At 41.5% G+C, this 20526-nt stretch overlaps 1 protein-coding gene across 1 annotated transcript in view; it reads left to right on the top strand.

The window, feature by feature from the left end:
- The first annotated feature begins 967 nt into the window (after nt 1–967).
- The window catches only part of RAB32 (RAB32, member RAS oncogene family), a 28035-nt gene continuing 8476 nt past the window's right edge, over nt 968–20526 (top strand). Inside the window, exons 1-2 of the mRNA XM_040598470.1 lie at nt 968–1403; nt 18414–18691. Coding sequence (XP_040454404.1) covers nt 1175–1403; nt 18414–18691 — 507 coding nt within the window. The 5' untranslated portion in view covers nt 968–1174. The remainder of the gene's footprint in view (nt 1404–18413; nt 18692–20526) is intronic.

Genomic DNA, 20526 nt, shown 5'->3' on the forward strand with positions numbered 1-20526 from the left:
CAGCTGGTGTGCACACACACACTGTCCAGACACGCAGCATTTCCCTTTTGGACCACTTTTCACACCTCTCCGGCATGAAATAACTCTGTTAAGGAATTTACACAATAATTAAGCATTACAGCACGAAGACACCACTACTTAGCCACAAAACGTCAGCCTCTTGTCGCAAGGACAGATGGTTGGGGTTGGGTGTTTTATTTGAAGAGCACGTTAGCAAAGACGTTTGTTTTTCCCAGCACCTACAAGCTACACACACGACACTGCATGGTCCCAGGGACTGGAAATTTATTTTATGTTGGGTTCTCACAGTGTGTCTGTTCATTGCCTGATGTATTATTTAAAACAACTGGAAAGTGATTAAAAAATATGTTATTGGATTAATTTAGGGAGAGAAGGGAACCGAATAAAGTTGTGTTTGATGGGAATCCTGCAGGTGAGGGGGGGATTTTTTCCTCGGTTACCGGAGCCCCTCACAGTGACGGCCTGGCCCACCCCACTGCCCCGGGCCTGGCTCAGCACCCCACCTGGTGTGCAGGGTCAGGCCCGGGCCGGGCGGGCAGCAAGCCCGGTAACGGGGAGTCCACTGTGGGTGAGGGTTACGGTAGCACTGCTGTCAGCAGACGTGATGGTAAAGCCCTCTTTGTCTCGCAAGCCTCTTTACTGAGGAGAGGGGAGAAACCCCGAGCGTTTTCAGGGAAGAGTCCCCTCAGCTCTCGCCACGGCGGCCGCTCCGTCCCGCTCTCCCCGGGCGCCCGCCGGGGCACGGCCGTGCCCCGGCGGGCGCCCGGGGAGAGCGGGACGGAGCCGGTGGCCTCCCCAAGGCCAGCCCATCCCAGCCGGGACCCCAGACACCCTATGTGGGGACCTTGGGACCCCGCCTGGCACCGCGGGCCGGGTCCCTCCTCCTGCCCCTCCCCCCCCCAGGCTTTTATATGGCCGCGGAGTTTCCGCGTCCTGTGACTGCAGTCAGGTGGTTGCGGCGTTTCCCTCCTCCTGCTCCTCCCTCACTCCCTCTCCCTTTTCCCCCGCCCGGCGTAGGCCGGCCCAGCGTGGAGGCGGCGGGGGAAAGTTGGAGGAAAGTTGCCGGCTGGGAAAGTTCAGAGGAGGGCGGGCGGGCGAGCGAGCGGCGGCCACGGTAGCCCGGCCTCCCCGCTGCGCCCCGGGAGGGCCGAGGATGGCCGGCGGGGAAGGAGCGGGCTCCGGTGTGCCCGAGTGCCGGGAGCATCTTTTCAAGGTGCTGGTGATCGGGGAGCTGGGTGTGGGTAAAACCAGTATTATCAAGCGGTACGTGCACCAGCTCTTCTCTCAGCACTACCGGGCCACCATCGGGGTGGATTTCGCACTCAAAGTCATCAACTGGGACAGCAAGACCCTGGTGCGGCTGCAGCTCTGGGATATCGCAGGTAGGGACCGGGCTTGGCTCTGGGGTGAGCCCCGGCGGGGCAGAGGCCTGTGGGCCCGGCCTCTGGGGGGGAAAGTGTTTTGACTGTGAGATGTGCCGCCTTGTTTTTCCCCTAACTCCTGTTGCCTGCAGCCCCTCTTGCCTGTGTTTGAGATGTAAGTAGAGGGAGGTCTTGGTGTGGGAGTGAAGTTTTTTGACTTTTTGCAGACTGTCCGGGCTCTAGTTAGCTGAAGTTGTGGGTCTCTTGCCTTGGCCCTGGCTTTTTGCGGTAGTTCCCGACAGTGCATTGCTCTACCTGCTGGCCCTAGGGCTCCTGCTCGTACTGCTCCCCCTGACCTGCTTGCCTGGGTGCCTGTGGCCCTGGTTATCGCTGCTGCTTACATTCACTCAGGGTTACGGCTCCCTGATGCTTCTAGAAGAAATGAATATCTCCTCCAAGTATGTTATGTTTAGTAAGCACGCCTTACAGGTTAAATAAAGGTAACTTGAGTACCTAAAACAGTCTTTCAAAGGAAGTATGCTCAAACTGTGCTCAAGCAGTGGAGTTGCCTGCTTTATTTAAAAGTAACTGTGTCCCTGCAAGGTGGAATAAGGGAATGGCACTCATGTGTGTGAAACATTAAGGTTTTGGATTTTTTTTATCAAAAAGGTACTTTGAGCATAGAGGAGCAGAAAAGCCCTGTTCACACGCCCAAACAACACATCATTCCTTTCCTATGTGTAATTCAAAACTGTTCTTTAAGACCTCTGTTTTGAAGACTCCAGCTGTATACCTGTCACATTTAACTTTGCTTGTGCTGTGGTGTCAGATGCCACAGAACAAACTCTTGTTTTGCTGTGGTCTTGTAAGAAGTCTATCCCCTCAACTCCTTAATCATCTCAAGCTGGTGGTATTGCATTTCTAGTTTTGTGTGCAGCCCAGGTTTTAACCTGCAGCTCTCTTCATCCGTCTCTAAGATGTTAAGAATATCTTCTTGGATTTGGAAAAACAGACTTCATTTCACATGCTGGTGTTTAAACTTGCGCTGCTGGAAGATAACTAGGATAACAACTGGTAGCTACTGTTTCCACAAGCTCTAGGCTTTATCTAGTGGAAGCTCGAAAGAGGAAGCATAACGTGTGGCTGGTATAACCCTGTGACAGGCCAGCTATACATCAGCTTCTGGCCTTCTCTAAAGGTTACCTTAAAACACTTGGAATATGATTCCTCAAATTAAAAAGCCTGCTCCCTACTGTCATACGCTGAAGCACATCATAGATCTTTCTGCTGTTGGCCGGTAGGGCAAACTAAAATATTTTCTAATTGCTGTTTTGGAGAACAAGTAAAATGTTGGCAAGCTTTCTCTTCTGGTGTGTTCCTTTTTTGGATCAGTTTTAACTTTCTGTAAATCGATTAACAGTTGTGGTTCAAGCTGCTACAGTGCTCTGGATTATTTCAGCAAGTCTGGGGTTCCCAAGATTGAAGAGGGGAGACTATCAGGATCCTGGGATTTGGCAGGGTGCCATGCTTGTGTTTAACTTCTCCTCAGCCCTTGGTTTCTGGGGCTGGGGTAGGCTGTGTGCTTCGCCAAAGCAATCTGTTCCAACAGGCTAGACAGAAACTTACTGTAATTTGTAACAAAGTTTGGGCAGAACCTACTTATATCATGGGAAGTCCTAGCAATACACCCATGCATTCATTTCAAGATCTAGACGACTCTATCTTTCATTCTTGATTACTGCCCTTAGTACATCTTGGACACTGGTAGGTGGAGACTGAGTTAAGATAAATCTGCTGATAAATCCCTGGAGGCTTGTGATCATTTTGCTGATAGATGGAAGAATTAATTTTTTTTTCCAGTCACTGAAATATTTTTCCTGTATTACAATGAATGAAACTCCTAACTAGTATTTTCCTTTATCATTTTTGCTAGGAAAAGACAATTGTTCTGCAACTTGCACTAAATTCATATGTCTCATCTGGTAGTTCAGGCTACTCTGTTTCCAAGGGGCTGGGAGTCCTTCCCCAATGGAAAAACAAGACCAAGAAGAGAAGTAATCTTAGCCTTAGTGATATTTTTTTTTTTTTGATTGATCTCTGCTTAGCTAGTGTGAGAGTAACAGTTCAGGCTTCTATAGAACTTGGCATCTTAGTTAGGCATTAATCATTAAAATAAAGGGGATTTTAATATCCATAAGGGTTGTTTCGTGGTCTTAAAACTCCTGAAGCTCTCAATCTGGGAGCATGTTCTCCAGCTGTCTACATCTATACTCAAGCATATTTGTAAATACCTGAGGATGTTAACAAGTTTATATAGAAATTATTAGTTAGAGAACCAGGTTGAAGGTTCCTTCTATATAGTCATAGTGCATATTCCCTGAAGTGCTTTACTGAAGTGTGTAACAAGAGTATCTGAGCATGTGATAGTCATTCCCTTCTAGCTCATCAGCCCAACCGTCTTCTGGCTTTCAACAGCTCATGTAGATGATTTTGTCTGCTGGTCTGTGCAGACAAACAGCTTTAGATCTCTTGAAGAAATATTATGGTAATTAATGTTACATGTGACTTCCCTGCAAGCAATATGGTGCTAGTGTTCTGAATTGATTATGATGCATTTAAAAAGGCTTCTGAATTAAAAGTCTAACCTTTAAGCATAGTGAGGCATGTTATTTTTCACTAGATCAGAGCTTGTACTCTACAGTTCATCATAAAGCTTTCCTCAAAGAGCTGGGTCCTGCAATCCAGGGTTCTGTAACCAAATCAGTGATAAAAAATAACAATGTAGTTCAGTCATCAGTCAAAGGCTATAATGCAGATACTGTACTGGTTTCTGGCGTGATTGGAGTCAAAATAATGAATATTGTGCTGTGTGTTGCAATGCAGCAGGCTCATGAGTGAATTCAACTTCTTATGCTAGCTGAGTGGTGGTTGGTTTTTTTTTTAGTGATTAGATAATTCTGTCAAATAGAGCATGACAGTGTTACGCTGTCTATGCTTTGTACCTTACAACAAGAAGGCTATTTTTACCAGTAAAAAACTAATGCAGGTTCCTGCAAGGGATCAAGGGGATGGGGTGTGAAATAGTGTACGGGGAAGAAGGGTACTGTTGTGCCTAGACTTGTGTATTTCAGAAGGGTTCTCAGGCATTTTAGTTTTTAGATACAGGTTGTAGCTTCTTGAATAATGGAGATGAAGAAGCTTGGGAGTAAGACTGATCAGTCACTGTCAAATTATCTTGGTTGCAGCATGAAGTATTCTGAAAGAAGCTGCACAGATTACGTGCATGTTCATACAGGAGCAAAACTTCTAAACTTTGCTGCCCTTAGGCATTACTTTTGTTTTTATCTTGACATGGGGAGTTATGATAAATATCTCTTCCTGGATAAATTCTGTAAGTGTTAGAACCAGGGTAACTCCCTTGATCAAAGGACACAAATAGCTGGTGAAATAAATAGGAGATAGGAATGAGTCACTGTGGTAAAAAGATACAAAACAAAGGAAACCTAATGATTAGGAAGTGCTTTTAAAGTCTGTTTCAGTACACTGAAGATTCCTACTTGACAAGCATGCTGTTTTAGTGAGTGTACTGCAATGACCACAACATAGTGTAGGAGGTGAACATAGCATATTGATGAAGCTCAGTCAAATATCATTGAAATAACACATTAAAAGGATTTTCTGTATCATAAAACCTTTTGATCTGCTCTAATAAAATCAGCAACTCAGTAATGTTAGCTGCTGCTTTATGATCACATCGACTATCACTGTCACTCACATGAGCCTGTTCAAGCACACAACTTGCTGGAGGGCAAGGGTGGTAAAAGTCATAGATAACTACTTGAGCTTGGCTTCTCCTGAAGAAGTCACTAATGACAACTGGTTGACAAATTTGGTTTTAAAGCTTTGGCAGTGATTCTGCATTAACTTTGGTGTAATAGCATCCTTCTGGGACTCTGTTAGAATTTCTTTGTAAAGGTGTTTATTAGAGCTGGATCAATGCTTTAACTGGAAGAGCTTGGCTATGAAATTGGCCAAACAGAAGAGGAATGACTGTACTTCAGTGTTTTACACATTCTGTAAACAAGCTTTCAGAACTTGAATGATAAGACTTGCAGCATGCAGATTTGTTACTAAACTCTTGTCTGTCTCCTTAAAGATCTGAACTCTAACTTGTTAGAAGTATATACCGGTCCCCAAGAGGGTGGAGAAATCAGATGAAGTATTTTGCTCAAATACTAAGTTGAAGAAGAGCTGGAATAACTATCTTGTCTATGAAGACAAGTGAGTTTTACATGCGTGAGTTGCTGTTAAGCTTAAACTTCTTTAGGAAGTTAACTTGCTCTCATCAATGTGAAGCCATGAGAAATGGGAAAGTGAGTACAGGAAACCACAAATGGGGGAGGAGGATATTCTAAAACTTAATTCACAGCAGGGCAGAAAACTTGAACTGAAATTAGCACAGGCAAAATGCAGGCCTTCTTGCTTAGATAATCAGGAGTTATGCAGCACTTGATAGATCTTATTGCATTGGGACAGAAAATGTTATCTCCTCTGGAAAGGTGGAGTGCTTGGTAGCTATGCACCTTCTGTGGAGCATAGCCACTAAAATACACAACCGTACACAGCTGAGTTTCAAAGGCATTCAGTCTGTTCCAGTATGTGAGATATTGTACTAGCATGTGTAAAACCTTAGTTTCAAGCAGCTGTATGTAAGTCTGCATTTGTGCTGCTGACGTGTCAGAAGACTGCCAAGTTGCTTCTATGTACCAGGTTATTGATTTGTTTCTTATGTTAATAGACTAATTTATTTTTTATTATTATTTAAATAAAGTTTTAAGCAGTGTTAATGCATCCCTGAAAGTCTATGGGGGGCAACCAGAAAACCTCAATTTCCTATATATGCATTGCTCTGTGTCATAGAGGCATGTACTTCAGCTGCTTTTCAGGGGAGTCTTTCAAAGTATGGAGAGCTTGAAGGTAGTAGTCTCTAAAGGTAGTCAAAGTACTCTTGCAACAACTTGACCTTGACCACAACACATTTTGAAGCTCAATGTAGGGATTAAAGTAACTCCTGAAAAGAAACAACAAATTGCTGTGTGCCTAGTAGGAGTGAGCGTAGGGTGGAGGAAAGACAATCCAGGCATAGCCTGCCCCCAACGGTGTTTTTTCCTCACTCTTATACCTAATGAGTGAAAAGCGTGCACACAAATAACTGCATCAGAAATGGATGCAGAACTGGGAGTTTTTTCAGAAACTGGTAAGTTACTGAGGTTATTTTCTATTTTACATGGTGGTGGAGGCTTTAGTAGCAGCAGCCTTCATGTGGAGATGGGAGTGCTATAATTTTGCTAACAGCTGAGACAGCTCTATCTTGTCAGGGCAGGAGAATCTTTTATGTAAGTCTCCTGACTGATGAAAAAGACCTGTTATTGACTTCTGAATGCTTCCTGCTCACACATTTAAGTATAAATCTCATGTGAGAAAAATTACTGAAGGATGATACTGGCTGGAAGCATGCAAAACTAGGAGATAAAAGTTTGAGGAGGGGCAAATAGAAGCCCAGCTAACGTTGAAAGTGTGAACGCTGTCTTAAAAGCAGTCAAGGTAAGAAACAGAATTGAAAGTGGACTTGGTTTCCTTGTAGAAACCACCCCTCTGTGGGAAATCTTCTGAGGGTTTCCTTTGTTGTGGCTCATCTGGAAAAGCCGAATTGGGTACCAGCTTTCAGCTGAGAATGAGTTTCTGTGCTTGGAGCTCTAAGCTAAGTATTCAAATAAGTGTTGAACATGTTAAACTTGTTTTTTTGGTGTGTTTCCAGCCTTCAGACATCTCTGAATACATGCTCTGGATGTCAATATGCTTTCTTTTTTGGAATTCCTCTGTTTAAGTAACTTTTTGTGAAATGCTATCAGGCAAGGTATGGTGGTTGGCCTTGCTGATGAAGCAACTTCCTTGTCTTACTGGTGGATACTGAATCATTCATATTGGTGAAGGTTCTTGTGCATAGTACTGTATTATGTAGCAACTCAAAGTACTGTATATGTTATCTTGAACTAGACTTCTTAAAACCTCTATGCTGATGGAATTCTGTAAGCACATGGGAAATGTTAGTCTTGAACATGGTGTTGTAAGAAAGTTTAGTATGGTAACTTTGATTATGCAAGATGGGGCTATTCAGTTAATTTTCAGTTAAATGGTAGAATTGAGACAGATGTTCTTTCAGTGTCTTGGAAATAAGTTTAGAATTTCTCCATAGGCTTTTCTAGGTCTCCTATGAGAAATGGGGTTAAAGAAGTCATCTTAGAAGACAGTCTGATCTACTACAGGCTTAAAAGTTTGCTGTATTGATCTGGCAGGTATTCTTAATTTCTGCCAACAATGAGATGCACTTAGTGCTTGAGCTTCTAATCACTATGGAATAGATGGGACTTTAGCCTTATTTTCAAATAGATACAAGTTCATATCATATGTAGCTGTTGCACAGAAGTTTTATGCTTTCTGCAAGATCACAACAAAAATGCTTCCCTAGCACTCTGATACAGAGAAGAAAGGATAGATGGGTATCCATCAAATGGGCAGGGGGGAAGTTACCTTAAAGCAAAACAATAACAAAGTTATTTTGTGTAATACAGCAGACAGGAGGAAAAACAGTATATATCACACAACTAACTTGGGGGTCAGATTATAAAACAAACTAGAAATCCTTGCAGAAATCATTAACTTACATTGATCATAAATGCTTTTTTCAGGCAAGTATTGGCTAAATTCTTGCCCTTCATGTAATACTGACTCAAGTAATGCAGTAAGTCTGGTTTGACGAGCCAAGTGCATAACCCTTCAGAGACAAACTGGAGTAGACAATGCTAAACATAAACTCCCCGCATAAAAAGAGCAGTGTAATGGATGTAAATCGACCTTTATCAACTCTCCTCCTTGCATCAGTGTCACAGCTTCAGATTCTTGGTCTTCACTGTACATCTCCACTGCACCTCTTACCAGTTTAGTGTTCTCTATATGCACACTTGGACAGGGTGTCACTGAAGTGCATATACACAAGTACAATTGAATTGGCAGATGCTGTAAAAGGGTCATTTTCAACTGATTACTTTCTTTCCTGCATTTCACAAGACAGGTAATATTAGCTGCCTGGTTAAAAAAAAAAAAAAAAAAAAGACTTCAGCATGCTATATAAAATAAGATTCTTCCCTTCAGTAGTAAGCAAGGCCGCTGGGGTTCTGTCTCAGAGCTGTTGGAAATACCTTCCTTGAACTCCGGGATAACCATTGCCTGGCTTTTGTAGTTTGTTGTGAACTGTTCCCTTCAAATAATCACTTCAGACATTCTGATGTCTGATATGCCATGTCAGAAGGAAGTGACTTGCATAGGAATAATTCCTGTGAAACTCTTGCATGTTGAAGCTAGCATGACCAGCAGTAAGTAGTGACTACAAAGCACAGCATGTTTCTCAAGTTACCCGTGGCAGAACATTAGATTCAAAGTTCTCCTCTCGCTATGGAGACACAGAACAAATGTAGATGGGGTGGTAAGATTATGATTTAAAAAATGATGGGATTTCAGGGGTTTATAGAGCTTGTTGAATAATAAATAACTGTCTAGAGAAAGACTAGCAAACTTTCAGTAGCAGCTTCTAGATTAGCAGCAAATGAAAACAAGTATTCCTTATTGTATGGATTTTAGTAACTTTCCAAATAATAGATTAAAAAGCAGCCTGAGTGTCACTGCAAGCAGCTTATGTGAACTTGTTTTTTAAATGCTCCCAGGCTAGAGTGCTGGATAGAGCGAAGTGGCAGCTATTTGATACAAAATTCCAATCACACAGTGTGCCATGACACACTGACCATTTTGGAGATTAACATTTTTTCAGTCTTGTGATAAAGTTGTTCTTGAGACTGACTTCAGAATTGTTCTGTGCGCTGTGAAATGCTGTAGTGCTGTGCAGCATCACTGTTAAGTACACAGTACAGCTCTGGCTGCATGACAGTGCACCAAAGGAGATGGATTAGAGGGTGTCGGGAGTGAAATAGCTTAACTCTGGCAGATTACTTGTTTGGGTAAGTCTAGTTAAAACAAGGTAGGAAGTACCAATTCATGCTGTCTGGCGCTAATAATTAGGCTATGTCAACTTCTGAATACTAATGCAAAGGAGGGTTTTTCCATGTGTGCTGCACTTGACAGCTAGTTAGAAAACATTTAGCTTGTTTGAATTCTGCTTTTCTGGGGATGGAAATCTAGTGCTTAGTCAGAGACTTCCTCTCTTGTTAATTTACTGTTCAGCAGATGCAAGCAAAACAGGTGAAACTTTCTTACACAAACATGACTGCCATAAATATTTGATGCTAAACAAAGCCTTTTGAACTTTAAGTGTGGGGTATTGTCTCTAAACATCTTAAAGACAAGATAGTGAGCTGTGAAGTTTGAACAATTTTAAGTCATGAATTGGCCCAAGGCTACAGGCAGCAATGAAAAGTCTGTCAGTCTTGCTGTAAAATTCCCTGAGAACCATGCAATTGTTAGAGGAAAGCTTCCTAGCCTTGAAGGAGGATGGTGTGCTTTTCTCATCTATTAGGATGATAGATGTGGCCAGCATTCCTGATGGAAATCAGATGTCTGACTTCTGAGCACTCGCACCTCAGTGCTCTTACTGTTTCACTGGTAGCAAACAGAACTGTCCTGCTTTAGAATAAAGATCAAGCGGTAAATGGAAAGATAGCAAGCAGTGAACAGAAGGACTAGTTGCTGACTTTGAAAATTCGGGTAGCTAAGAAATTACTAGATTAGAAAGTGGCTGTGTTGTGCAATGAAACTTTAGAGCAATTACTTCCTACCGTTTCAGAATGAAATAGTGACTTCTAAGAACATGGAAAAACTTTGTTATGATCTAAGCAATTAAAATACTGCTGCACCTGAACTGATATTCTTCGTAACTTTTCAATGACTAGTCTATCACACGTGTATATAGTGTGTACTGTGGAAGTCAGGTCTCTGACACTTGTCTCATTCAACAGAACTGTTCAACTGCACCTTGCAACTTTCTAATGCAGACATAACCTTTGATCCTCTGGTTATCTCTTACGGTAAAGTGGGGGTCAGCTGAACAGGGATTAACAGGCTGGTTACCTTTTCCCCTGAAGACTGTTCTTCTGAAGGGTTTGGGACAATTACTTTTAGGCAGAAATCCATACAGTGGTCACTTAATTTTCCCACACCACCCTTAGTAAGAAAGGACACTAGCAATTGCCTTAAAAATCATCTGATGCTTTTTGTCTCTTAAACTGTTAAGAGCTGCAGTCAGTGAAACTGTTTCTAGTACTGTCTAATACAGGAGGGTATCATGTTCTTGTAGTTCTTGCTTTTGAACCTCTTGGTGTTTTTCGCCAGAACCACAAATACCAAATATTACTTTCACAGGGGTGGAAAGTAAAAGTCAGGGTAGATGTGCCCTTTTTAACTCTTAAAGGTTTCTAATATCTGCTAGAGCTGCTAGCATAGTTCAACACCTCTGTGGTTTAAACACGTTGCATCTTTTACCCATTTAAGCTATTATGCAGAGTGAGGAGTGGAGAGCTGTGTAGTATTGACACTCTCAGTGTCTACTCTCAACCTACAACTGCTACCCATGTGATAAAGCGGGTAGACATTTGGGCATATCCTGTAATATTGATAGTGATTTGGTTAACCTACTTCTTAGTGAATAGCTGATTCAATCTAATTGGGTAAGACAGTTCTGGGACAAGCTGTGCTGGTTTGGGGAGAGGGATGAAAGCTGTCAGCACTGGTAGCTTGCCAGTTAACATATTGATACATCTGTCTGAAAAGGAGCCTGTCAGGTCACACTTGACCCTGGTAGTGCTAAAATGTACATTAGATGTCTGGAGAACTGGGGGATGTATCCTCAGGGCAGTTCTGGATATTTGCTGTGTTGTGCCAAACATCCAGCTGTAGGACCAACAGGCATCCAAAGCGTAGTCTGTTCTTGCCTGTGGCTCCTAAAGGACTTAAGTGAGTTTTGGAAGTAATGATGGTTCTAACTTGGTGCGAGGATTGGGCTGCATGCCCAGCCATCTTGGATGGTGCTTTAGCTTACATCTACAATGCTGAAAGATGTGAACTTTACTGAGTTGAAATTTAAGGGGCTGCCACTTGGATGTTCCTTGATGTTAATATGTGAAAAACTGACCCTAGAAATTCAGGAAACTAGAGAAAAAAGCTTTTGTAAGCAGCACATCTGGAGCAGAGAGGAGAGTGCTCATTAGGCTAGACCTTCCCTTGGCAGAAAGACGACTGGAAAAAAGAGTTTCACTTATTGTTGAATTGTGGGTTTTTTCCTGTCTGGGTCCAATAAAAGCATGAATGTCTCCTGGCCCTGGAAACTGAAACAAGTGGCTTGTGGAGTTTGACATTGAAACCTAAATAGTGGCACTGTGTTTGCACACTGTGTGGCCAATAAGGTCAGAGTAGTTGATAGTGAGGACCTAAGAGCCATGGTGTTGTCAGTTAGTTTAGAGCTAGTCTGCCTGTCACTAATGCCCATTCTTGAATTTTGGCATGACTAATTGACTGTTAATGGTAATGCTAAATAGTTCATCTGAGAAGCCTCTTCTCTGTGGAAGGAGAATGTTTAAGTATTCCCAGACTAAAACTGATCTATTATTACCTTTCACTTATATCTCTTAATAGGCACGCTGTGATGCATGAATGCACTGTAGCACCTGTTAATAGAAGAGCAGAATAACTAAAATACACCAGCAGAATGCTACTTCTATGCATTTTGAACTCACTTAATTTGATTCACTAGGTATCTTGATTATTTTCTTCACTACTGCAGTATTGCTAGATTGTTTTTTTTTTTTTTTTTTGCTTGGTTTTATAGATTAGACTCCTCCTGTGTGGTACATTCCTTCTTTCTGTTGAACTTAAACTGCCCTTTAAATTAACACAACTCTGAGTTTCAGCGTTCTGAAGTACAATGTTTGCAAGAGCTGCTTGGCTTTATTCATAAACTGAAGACTTCTTGCTGTTTAACAGACTCTTGATAACTTAGTATTTGTTCCAGGAAAACTGCAAAACTTCGTTGCACTGGTCTTCCAGTTAGCAGCAAACAATGCTGGAATAAAACTCCTCATCTTGTTGTGCATTGACTTTTGGGTGACTGCAGTCTACGCTATACATCTATAGTTTAATATTATTTGATGTGGAACTGTCAGACTTGCTAAAATCAAAGTTTGAGCTCTGGCCATCCATTAAGCTGATTAGCCTTGTCAAAGATGACTTGAACTAACGTTACTTCAATGAAAGAAACTATTTGTTCTATCATTCTTCCAGTTGTCAGGATTTTATAACTGTTGGTCATATTTCTTTTCCTCATTAATGGTGCTATTTTTGGAGGATGCTAGAACTGTTAGTCTCATCTGAAAAAGAACTTTGAAGAACTCCGTCCAGTTGTTCGTCAGTAATCCTGGTGAGATGTTAAGGGTTTAAATGCAGTTAACACAACTCTGGTTTAAGTTGTGTGGCTTCAGGTAAGACTAAGCTTGGATTTTTTACAGGGTGGGAAATCTGTGCTATACTGTGGGTATCGACAGAGGTAAACTAAAACTTGCCTTCATAGCAAAAAATTATAGTTGGGGTAGCTGCTTCTAGATTTGCTATCTTACTCTTGGGTAAGTTCTTGGGTAAGACTTCTAGGTATGGCAAGTAGTCTGGGAAAAGAAACCCTGAGAAACTCAGTAGCATGCATATTCAGCAGTCATTTGTGCACTTAACTCACTTTTTCTAGCCTCAACTCCCATCATGTAGGAGGAGTCAAGAGTGGAAATAATGGTAGGAGTGTAGGGTATCTCCTGCTAAGTAAAAGCAAGAACTGCGAAAGTGAGTCACACTGCTGTGATAAACAGGACTCCCTTCTTTATTCCTTACGTTGAGAAAGATTGTTGTAGTAACTTTAAAGCATACTTCAAAACAAGGTTGGCACTGTCTGAATCTTATGCTAACTTTTCTTTTACTTCACTGTAAAGGATAAAGGTTCTAATGTCAATCCTAGCTATGACTGATTTTCATGTAGTTTCTATCTTACAGTTCACCCTGTTAGAATGTAAACTGGGAAGCAAGAATAGCTCCCAGGCTCTGATACAGTTTTAAACTAACTTAATTCCGGTGATGCTGCTGTAGCGAATTGTATTAGTTCCTGATGCATGACATTATGCAAGTATTTAATTTAATGTTGCAATTACTGGAAAATATAGTGACAGTATGTGCTGAATCATTTAGGTATGAAAATCTTGTGGTTAGAGAATGCAGAACTTTGCATTGCATGCAGCCACTTCCATGGCCCCAAAGAAAACCTCTGATCCCTGTAGCTTAGTTCCTCATCTATATCTGAACCCCTAAAACACAAAGTATACCTTTGATATCAGCAGGTTTATGTCAAGGCACTAGACCAACCAGAATGATTAATCCTGTAACGTCCTTCCCATACTGCTGCAGTACAGCTTCCTGTCCTCCTTCCATGGTTATACATACTAGAGACCTTATGTCTAGTTTCATCTGATCACTTTAATCTTTCCCCCCCCCCCCCCCTCTGTGGGTATGATCCACTTTTTGCACTGCTCAACACTAATCTCACACATGGTTAAATGACTACGGCAAAAATTCTGCTGCACATAGGAAAGGGAATGACAAATCCCTGGCTGAACTGAGCATGGCAAAAATGTAGTCATTTACTTTTAATAACAAATAGAAGACTCTAGACTTTGGGGGAATAGTGTATTCTATGGTTTGCTTTTTCTGTACGGGTTTTTTTACAAGCAGAAAAGCACTTGCAAAAGCTTTGCCTGAAAGTCCTGTTAAATTCTGAAAAGGCTGTCTAGAACGTTCTGTATCCTCTACAAGAAACTCAGCGTGTGCATTGTCAGTAATAACAGGACTGTAAAGAAAGTCTGCTTGGTTTATACTGAGTTCTTGCTTCCTGCTATATACATCTACCACCTCTTACCCCTTAGGTGGGCTATGTGTTATTGCTTCTGTCTTCTTTTTATGGAATAAAAAGAATATAACCATCCTCATTAGCCTCCAGACACGACAGAAGAACAGCCATAAGCTAGTATGCAGGTCAGGTTTATTGTTGTGAATTCTAGAGGTGAAGGCAGCCCTGCATAATAAACTCTTTTGGGGTTTGGGCTACTTTAGAAAAGGGCGTCACTCATACTGGTGAGTATTTGACATATTAAAAGGCTTTGATCTCTAATACTACAGTGACATTGAGCTTATGTGTGATTTTTTTAGGGGTAAGGAGTATCAAATCCTCCTGATATAAAGCTCAAATCTAATAAGATAGAAGCTTTCATGCTGATATGTGCATCACTTGTCTACTTTCACCCAAATTTAAATTATGAAAGAATATGTATTAATGTTTTTTTCAAATCTAAACCTGATACTGTAAAAGCAAAAACTTTTACTACTATCAGTAAAGCCAGCTAGAAATAATATTATTGGTCTGGGCAATTGAATCCCAAGCTTTCTAAGTGACTGCTATGGAGTACAAAATAAAGTACAGTTCAGTGTAGGCTGATGTTCCTACCAGAACTGCTGTCTCCTCACACAATAAGGAAAGCCACAGTACGAAGCTAACCTTGGGTTCTCCATTATTCCAGAGCTCCTGAATCTGTCAGTACAACCCCACTCCTAGTCAGGGCCCCATGAAGGGACTCAGCTAGTCTGCTGCTTTGCTACAAGACTGGTGCCTTTCTGGTATAGCATAGCTGGCAGGAGGCTGCACAGTGTTAAAGCTTCATGTAGCTTGAGGAATACTGGAGCATGAGAAGTCACCAGTGTCAAGGAACCAACTGGCAGGCAATCTTGGTTGTTACCAGTCAATGCAACTCTCGTATTTGTAGTATGTAAAGACATTTGGCCAAGTGAGTGGGGAAGACTGACTATGGTAAGATGAAGGGAATTCTCTTGGAAGTGGAATTGACAGACTTCAGACTTTCTGGCCAAGGCTAGGCCCCCTGTTACTGCTTTAAGAAAAAACATTTGGTGGTTTTTAGGACTCTTCCAAGTTTGGTTATGATATATATTTTGTAACTTTTTCTTTGGAAGCTATATGTGATAATGTACTAATTCAACCTCTTTCATACACTTTAAATGCACTGTTGTGCAGGCTTCAGCAAAGGTTATAGTAAGGCCATACTAGCCTCCTATAGCTAATATTTCTTTATCTTTAAAGCTTATTTGGATGGGAGGGCAGTAGGCAGGAAGAGATTCAGTCAATGGTAATGTCCTTCACTGTGGTAACTGATCACAGCCATGTTTACTTACAGCATGCACAGCTGTCTGAGAAATCATAACTGCCTGAATCTTTTCTGCAATTCCCAAAAGTTTTCGTATGTAGTGATTATGCTGGCTCTGCTGCCTGCTGGTTAGCAACCCTTTCTGCAACTTGTCAACACGATTTAACTTTATTATGTAAATGTCCATCAAGTTTTTGGAAAACCTTAGTCTTAATTAAAGACTGAAATCCCCACAGATCTTCAGCAACTGAATAGGGAAGAGTGATGTGACTTCCCTGCGCTGCTTCAGATTCATGTGTTCTGTCATGTAAATAACAGCAAGTAGTATTCATTTCTAGGCCATTTTGGGGCCAAACTGAAAAAAATCTTTCTCTAGAAGACTGATGTTGGTACAGAGCACTGCAGACCTTGATTACGTTGTCTTGTGGGCCTGTCCTATGGTGTGAAGGGATATACTGCCTGAATTGGATGCAAGACTCAGTGCATTAGCACAGAGGCGTTCCTGTGTAATAAGAATCAGCGGTGAGACTGACTAAACAAATGGGGAAGCTGAAAAGGAGCTCCTTATAGCTTGTGTGATGCCATATGCAGTGACTGGCTTAATGTAATGAAATTGGATTCTGTGCAGCTTCATTTAAAAATCCCAACAATCTAAAGATAAAGCTTCTTTAGATGTGACACAATTGATCTGCAGAAGTAGTAAAAGCCATTAGGAAAGAGTTTGGCCAGAAGGTATTTGATTCATGAAAACCATGGGCACATGGTACAACAATTTGTAGTAAAGCTATACAGAAAACACCTGTCAGGCATAAGAATCCAGCCTGGGAAGACCTAGAGAGACAATTTGAGTTGCTTGTATGCAAGTTCTGTGTATGCTGTTCAGGAGACTTGTACAAGCAATGTGTCTGTTCCAATGACATAGGCACTAAGATGCAGACTTAGCACCTGGCTTGATGGCCTTGGAGTCCATGGCATAAATGCTGCTTCAAATCTTGAGCTTTGAATATGGAGAGAAGAGCTTTCTTCTTGTGTGCTTCTTGTTCTCACACAGGATAATGAGCTGGTAGGAAAGAATTGCACGCGTAACTTCCAATCCTCAGAATACGCTGGCTAGTGATGCTGGTTTATGCAGCCTCATACTTTAAAGTTGAACAGCCAGAAATAGTCAGCTTTGTGGTTTTCTAGAACTTCACTATAGCTGCTGCTTTCAGGCAGTTCTAACAGCTGCTTAGTCAGCATTTTCTGAAAATGTCTATAGGGAATGAGCTAATCGGTACACTGAAGTACAGACACTAAAATGAGGCAATTGAGCTCAAAAAACCATGCCGTTGAACAGGATGCCTTCTCAGGTTCCTTCACCTAATGAATTTCTGGCTCTTAGAAGATTATAATACCCAGTTCTCCTTGTAACTGTTTGTCCTTGCTGTCAAAGGTGGACTTGAATGTTTATAAACGGAGGACACTTACGTTTCCAGTTAAAATTCTTTATCTATTCTAAACCAGGATAGGCACTAAATGCTAAAAGCTGAAGTGACGATAGACTGTAAAACTAAATTAAGTGCAGGGGCTACTTTTCCCAATGAAGACTTTGGAACAAAGCAGAAAGCTATTTTAGTGGCCTGAACTTTCCAAACAAAATGCTAGCATTTGACACTGCTGCACGCAGTACAAACACAGCATGATGATCTGACCTTCCAAACCGAAGAATAACTGAACCAGCGTTCTAATACTACATTTGAAGTATACTAAACAACAATAATTGTACTTAAGAAAAGGCTTTTTTAGTTTAGTATACTTGCTGATCATTTGTCCTCGTTTCAGCAGGGATAGAGTTCATTTTCTCCTTGGTGGCTGGTGCAGCGCTGCATTTTGGATTTGGTGTGAGGACACTGTTGGTGGCACACTGATGGGTTCGGCTGTTGCTGGGTCATGTTTATACTCAGTCAAGGACTTTCCAGGTTCTGGGGCCCTGCCAGCGAGAGGGCTGGAGGGGCACGGGGAATTGGGAGGGGACACGGCCAGGACAGCTGACCCCAGCTGGCCAGAGGGATATTCCATACCATGGGACATCATACTGAGTATATAAACTAGGGGAAGGAGGAGGAAGGCGGGGACATCTGGCATTATGCCTTTTGTCTTCCCAAGTAACATGTGATGGAGCCCGGCTTTCCTGGGGATGGCTGAACACCTGCCTGCCCATGGGAAGTGGTGAATGAATTCTTTGCTTACATGGGCAGCTTTCGCTTTCCCTATTAAATTGTTCTTAGCTCAACCCTTGAGTTTTACATTCTGATTCTTCTCCCCATCCCTCTGGGTGAGGGGGAGTGAGCGAGCGGCTGTGTGATATTTGGTTGCTGACTGAAGTTAAACCACGACACCATTGGTTTTCTTTAGCTGCAGTAACTAGATTTATATCTAAATCTTGCAAAGTTTTTTTGATTAAAGAATTTGTGTATAGTTGTGCTGGTATTGGTTTTAGGCATTACTACTTAAAGTTTTGAAAAATTCAGAGTGGCAGTTGGGATTGCTTTTAGCATCTGACTTGCTGTGTATAATATGTAACGGTTGCTATAATGAGCTTATATAGCATAGAGACAACGCAGTATGAACTAGGTGACTAGACCTGAATGCCAAACTTGTATGTACTAACCTGGTACAGAAGTCCATTTATATTGACTACAGTCCATGCTTGAATATACTCTGTCAACATCCTCTCTTTCAGGCCAGGAGCGCTTTGGAAATATGACCAGAGTATACTACAAAGAAGCAGTTGGTGCTTTTGTGGTCTTTGATGTCACAAGAGGCTCTACTTTTGAGGCTGTTTCAAAATGGAAGCATGATTTGGACAGTAAAGTACTACTTCCCAATGGCAGCCCCATCCCTGCTGTTCTTCTTGCAAACAAGTGTGACCAGAAGAAAGATGGCAGCCAGAATCCCTCTCAAATGGACCAGTTCTGCAGAGAAGGTGGCTTTGCTGGATGGTTTGAAACGTCTGCCAAGGTGAGCGTGAAGAATAAACATTTTAATTCTTAAGTATTGGCATAAGAATGGATGAATACAGTCCTGTGGGGAATAAAATTATCGAATATAAGTGTGAGTCAAGTCTCCAATGTTCAGCAAAAGTTGGGAGTGGTGTACAGGCTAGCTTGCACTTGAGGAAGACTTGTGGTATATTTGGTTTAGATTAGAACTGCATCTCAAATTAAGATAATCTTAAAACTAACTGAACACCTTGATTCACTGAGTTTAAGTGGGTTGGACTTTTTTTCATCTTGCATACATCAGGATCAGAGTCATTCTTTAGATATTAATGCTGCTAAATGCTGATCAAGCTATCCAAAAGAGACGGGTAATCTTTAGGTACAGGTCTTTAGTTGCAGCTTCTGTCTTCGCTGTTGGATGTAGGAAATGGTAAGACTCTAGAAGTGAACAAGCTGTTTGCTCGCTTGTTACTACCTACCCAGATGATAAAGTCACCAAAGCACTTTCCTTTTTTATCAGGCAATGTCAAGACTGAACTGGAAAAAAACGAATTGTTCTTAGTAACATATAGTAACTTAAGCTAAGATAGACAGCTGCTTTAATCAAACAGATAACCTTGAGTAACTTTTTATATTGTACACTTTTAGTCTGTGGGCTTGGTCAATGCACAGGTAAGCTTGTGGTAGCTTAAGTGGAAGTGAAATCCAGCAGTTCCTTAAGTCAATTGATCCTTAAAATGGAAGATTCCTCTAGATGAAAGCAATGTGGCCTACAGACCAAATTACTAGTCTGGTTGATAACTTCTTTATAGGGTAAGCTAAACTTCAAGGTCCCTTATTTCCCTTGGTTTTTGCCTACTTCCTTCAGCTGCTGCTGCTGAACTGGCACAAAATGATGCTTAGACAACTCTTAAGGAGTGGGGGGAAGTCTGTAAGAGGAACGTAAAAATAAAGTAACAAGCCTCTTCCTGACCACTTTAAGGAAGAAGGGTACGCAGTGACAGGAATTACTTAAGTTAGCTAATCATTTGTTTGCATTTGAACAAATAATTTCCAAACCCACCCTTCTGTTACTAAAAACGCTGAATTTAAGGCTCTTTATACTCAAAAAGAATACAAAGATTCTGCTTTGGGTTATGTCTTCCCTGAAGCTTCACCTGCCCATAACACTGCTATGTATAAACTTCACATGGGTTAAAAATAAATGCAAGTAACACTAGAACAAAACCTGATGCAGAATTGTAGTGACAGGTTGCATTTCAGGTGGCATTTAAGACACAACAATGAAAAACAAGGTTCTCGGTGCAGAGAAAAGTCCAGACAATACTAGTCCTATTTCAGTTATGAATTGACTTGTTTAGTACTCTGAAGAGGTGTTAAATTAGCTTGGCAAAAATTCAGGACAGCTTTCTTGTTTTCTAAGCATACCAAATGAATTTATGGTTTTTAAGTCCTGCCCACTTAAATATCCTGATAATCTGCTTTTGCCTTTCTGCTGGAACTGATACTTGAAATCTTCAGTCTTGTCATTAGTAATATAGGTCACACTCCCTGTGGATTAGGGAGAATATTAAAGGCAAAAGAACTGCAGAGAGTATAAATATTCACAGAAATATTTTAGGAACATAATTACACTAAAGTGAGGAGAATCCTCCTATGTTCTGGACATGGGAAAGTGCCTATCTGCAAACTGCCAAAAGCAGAGTTTGTGGTGACAACCACAAGCTTGTCAAGTGTAGTAGTGATGGGTCAAATGTTCTCATGATCTAACCTTACTTGTGTAGAGTTTAGATCTACAATTATGGAGACAGAAGGGTATCCTGGGGTGGTATTCTCTTTGATTCCAAAAGATGA

Source organism: Falco naumanni, chromosome 6, assembly GCF_017639655.2.
Source record: "Falco naumanni isolate bFalNau1 chromosome 6, bFalNau1.pat, whole genome shotgun sequence".
Lineage (NCBI taxonomy): Eukaryota > Metazoa > Chordata > Aves > Falconiformes > Falconidae > Falco > Falco naumanni.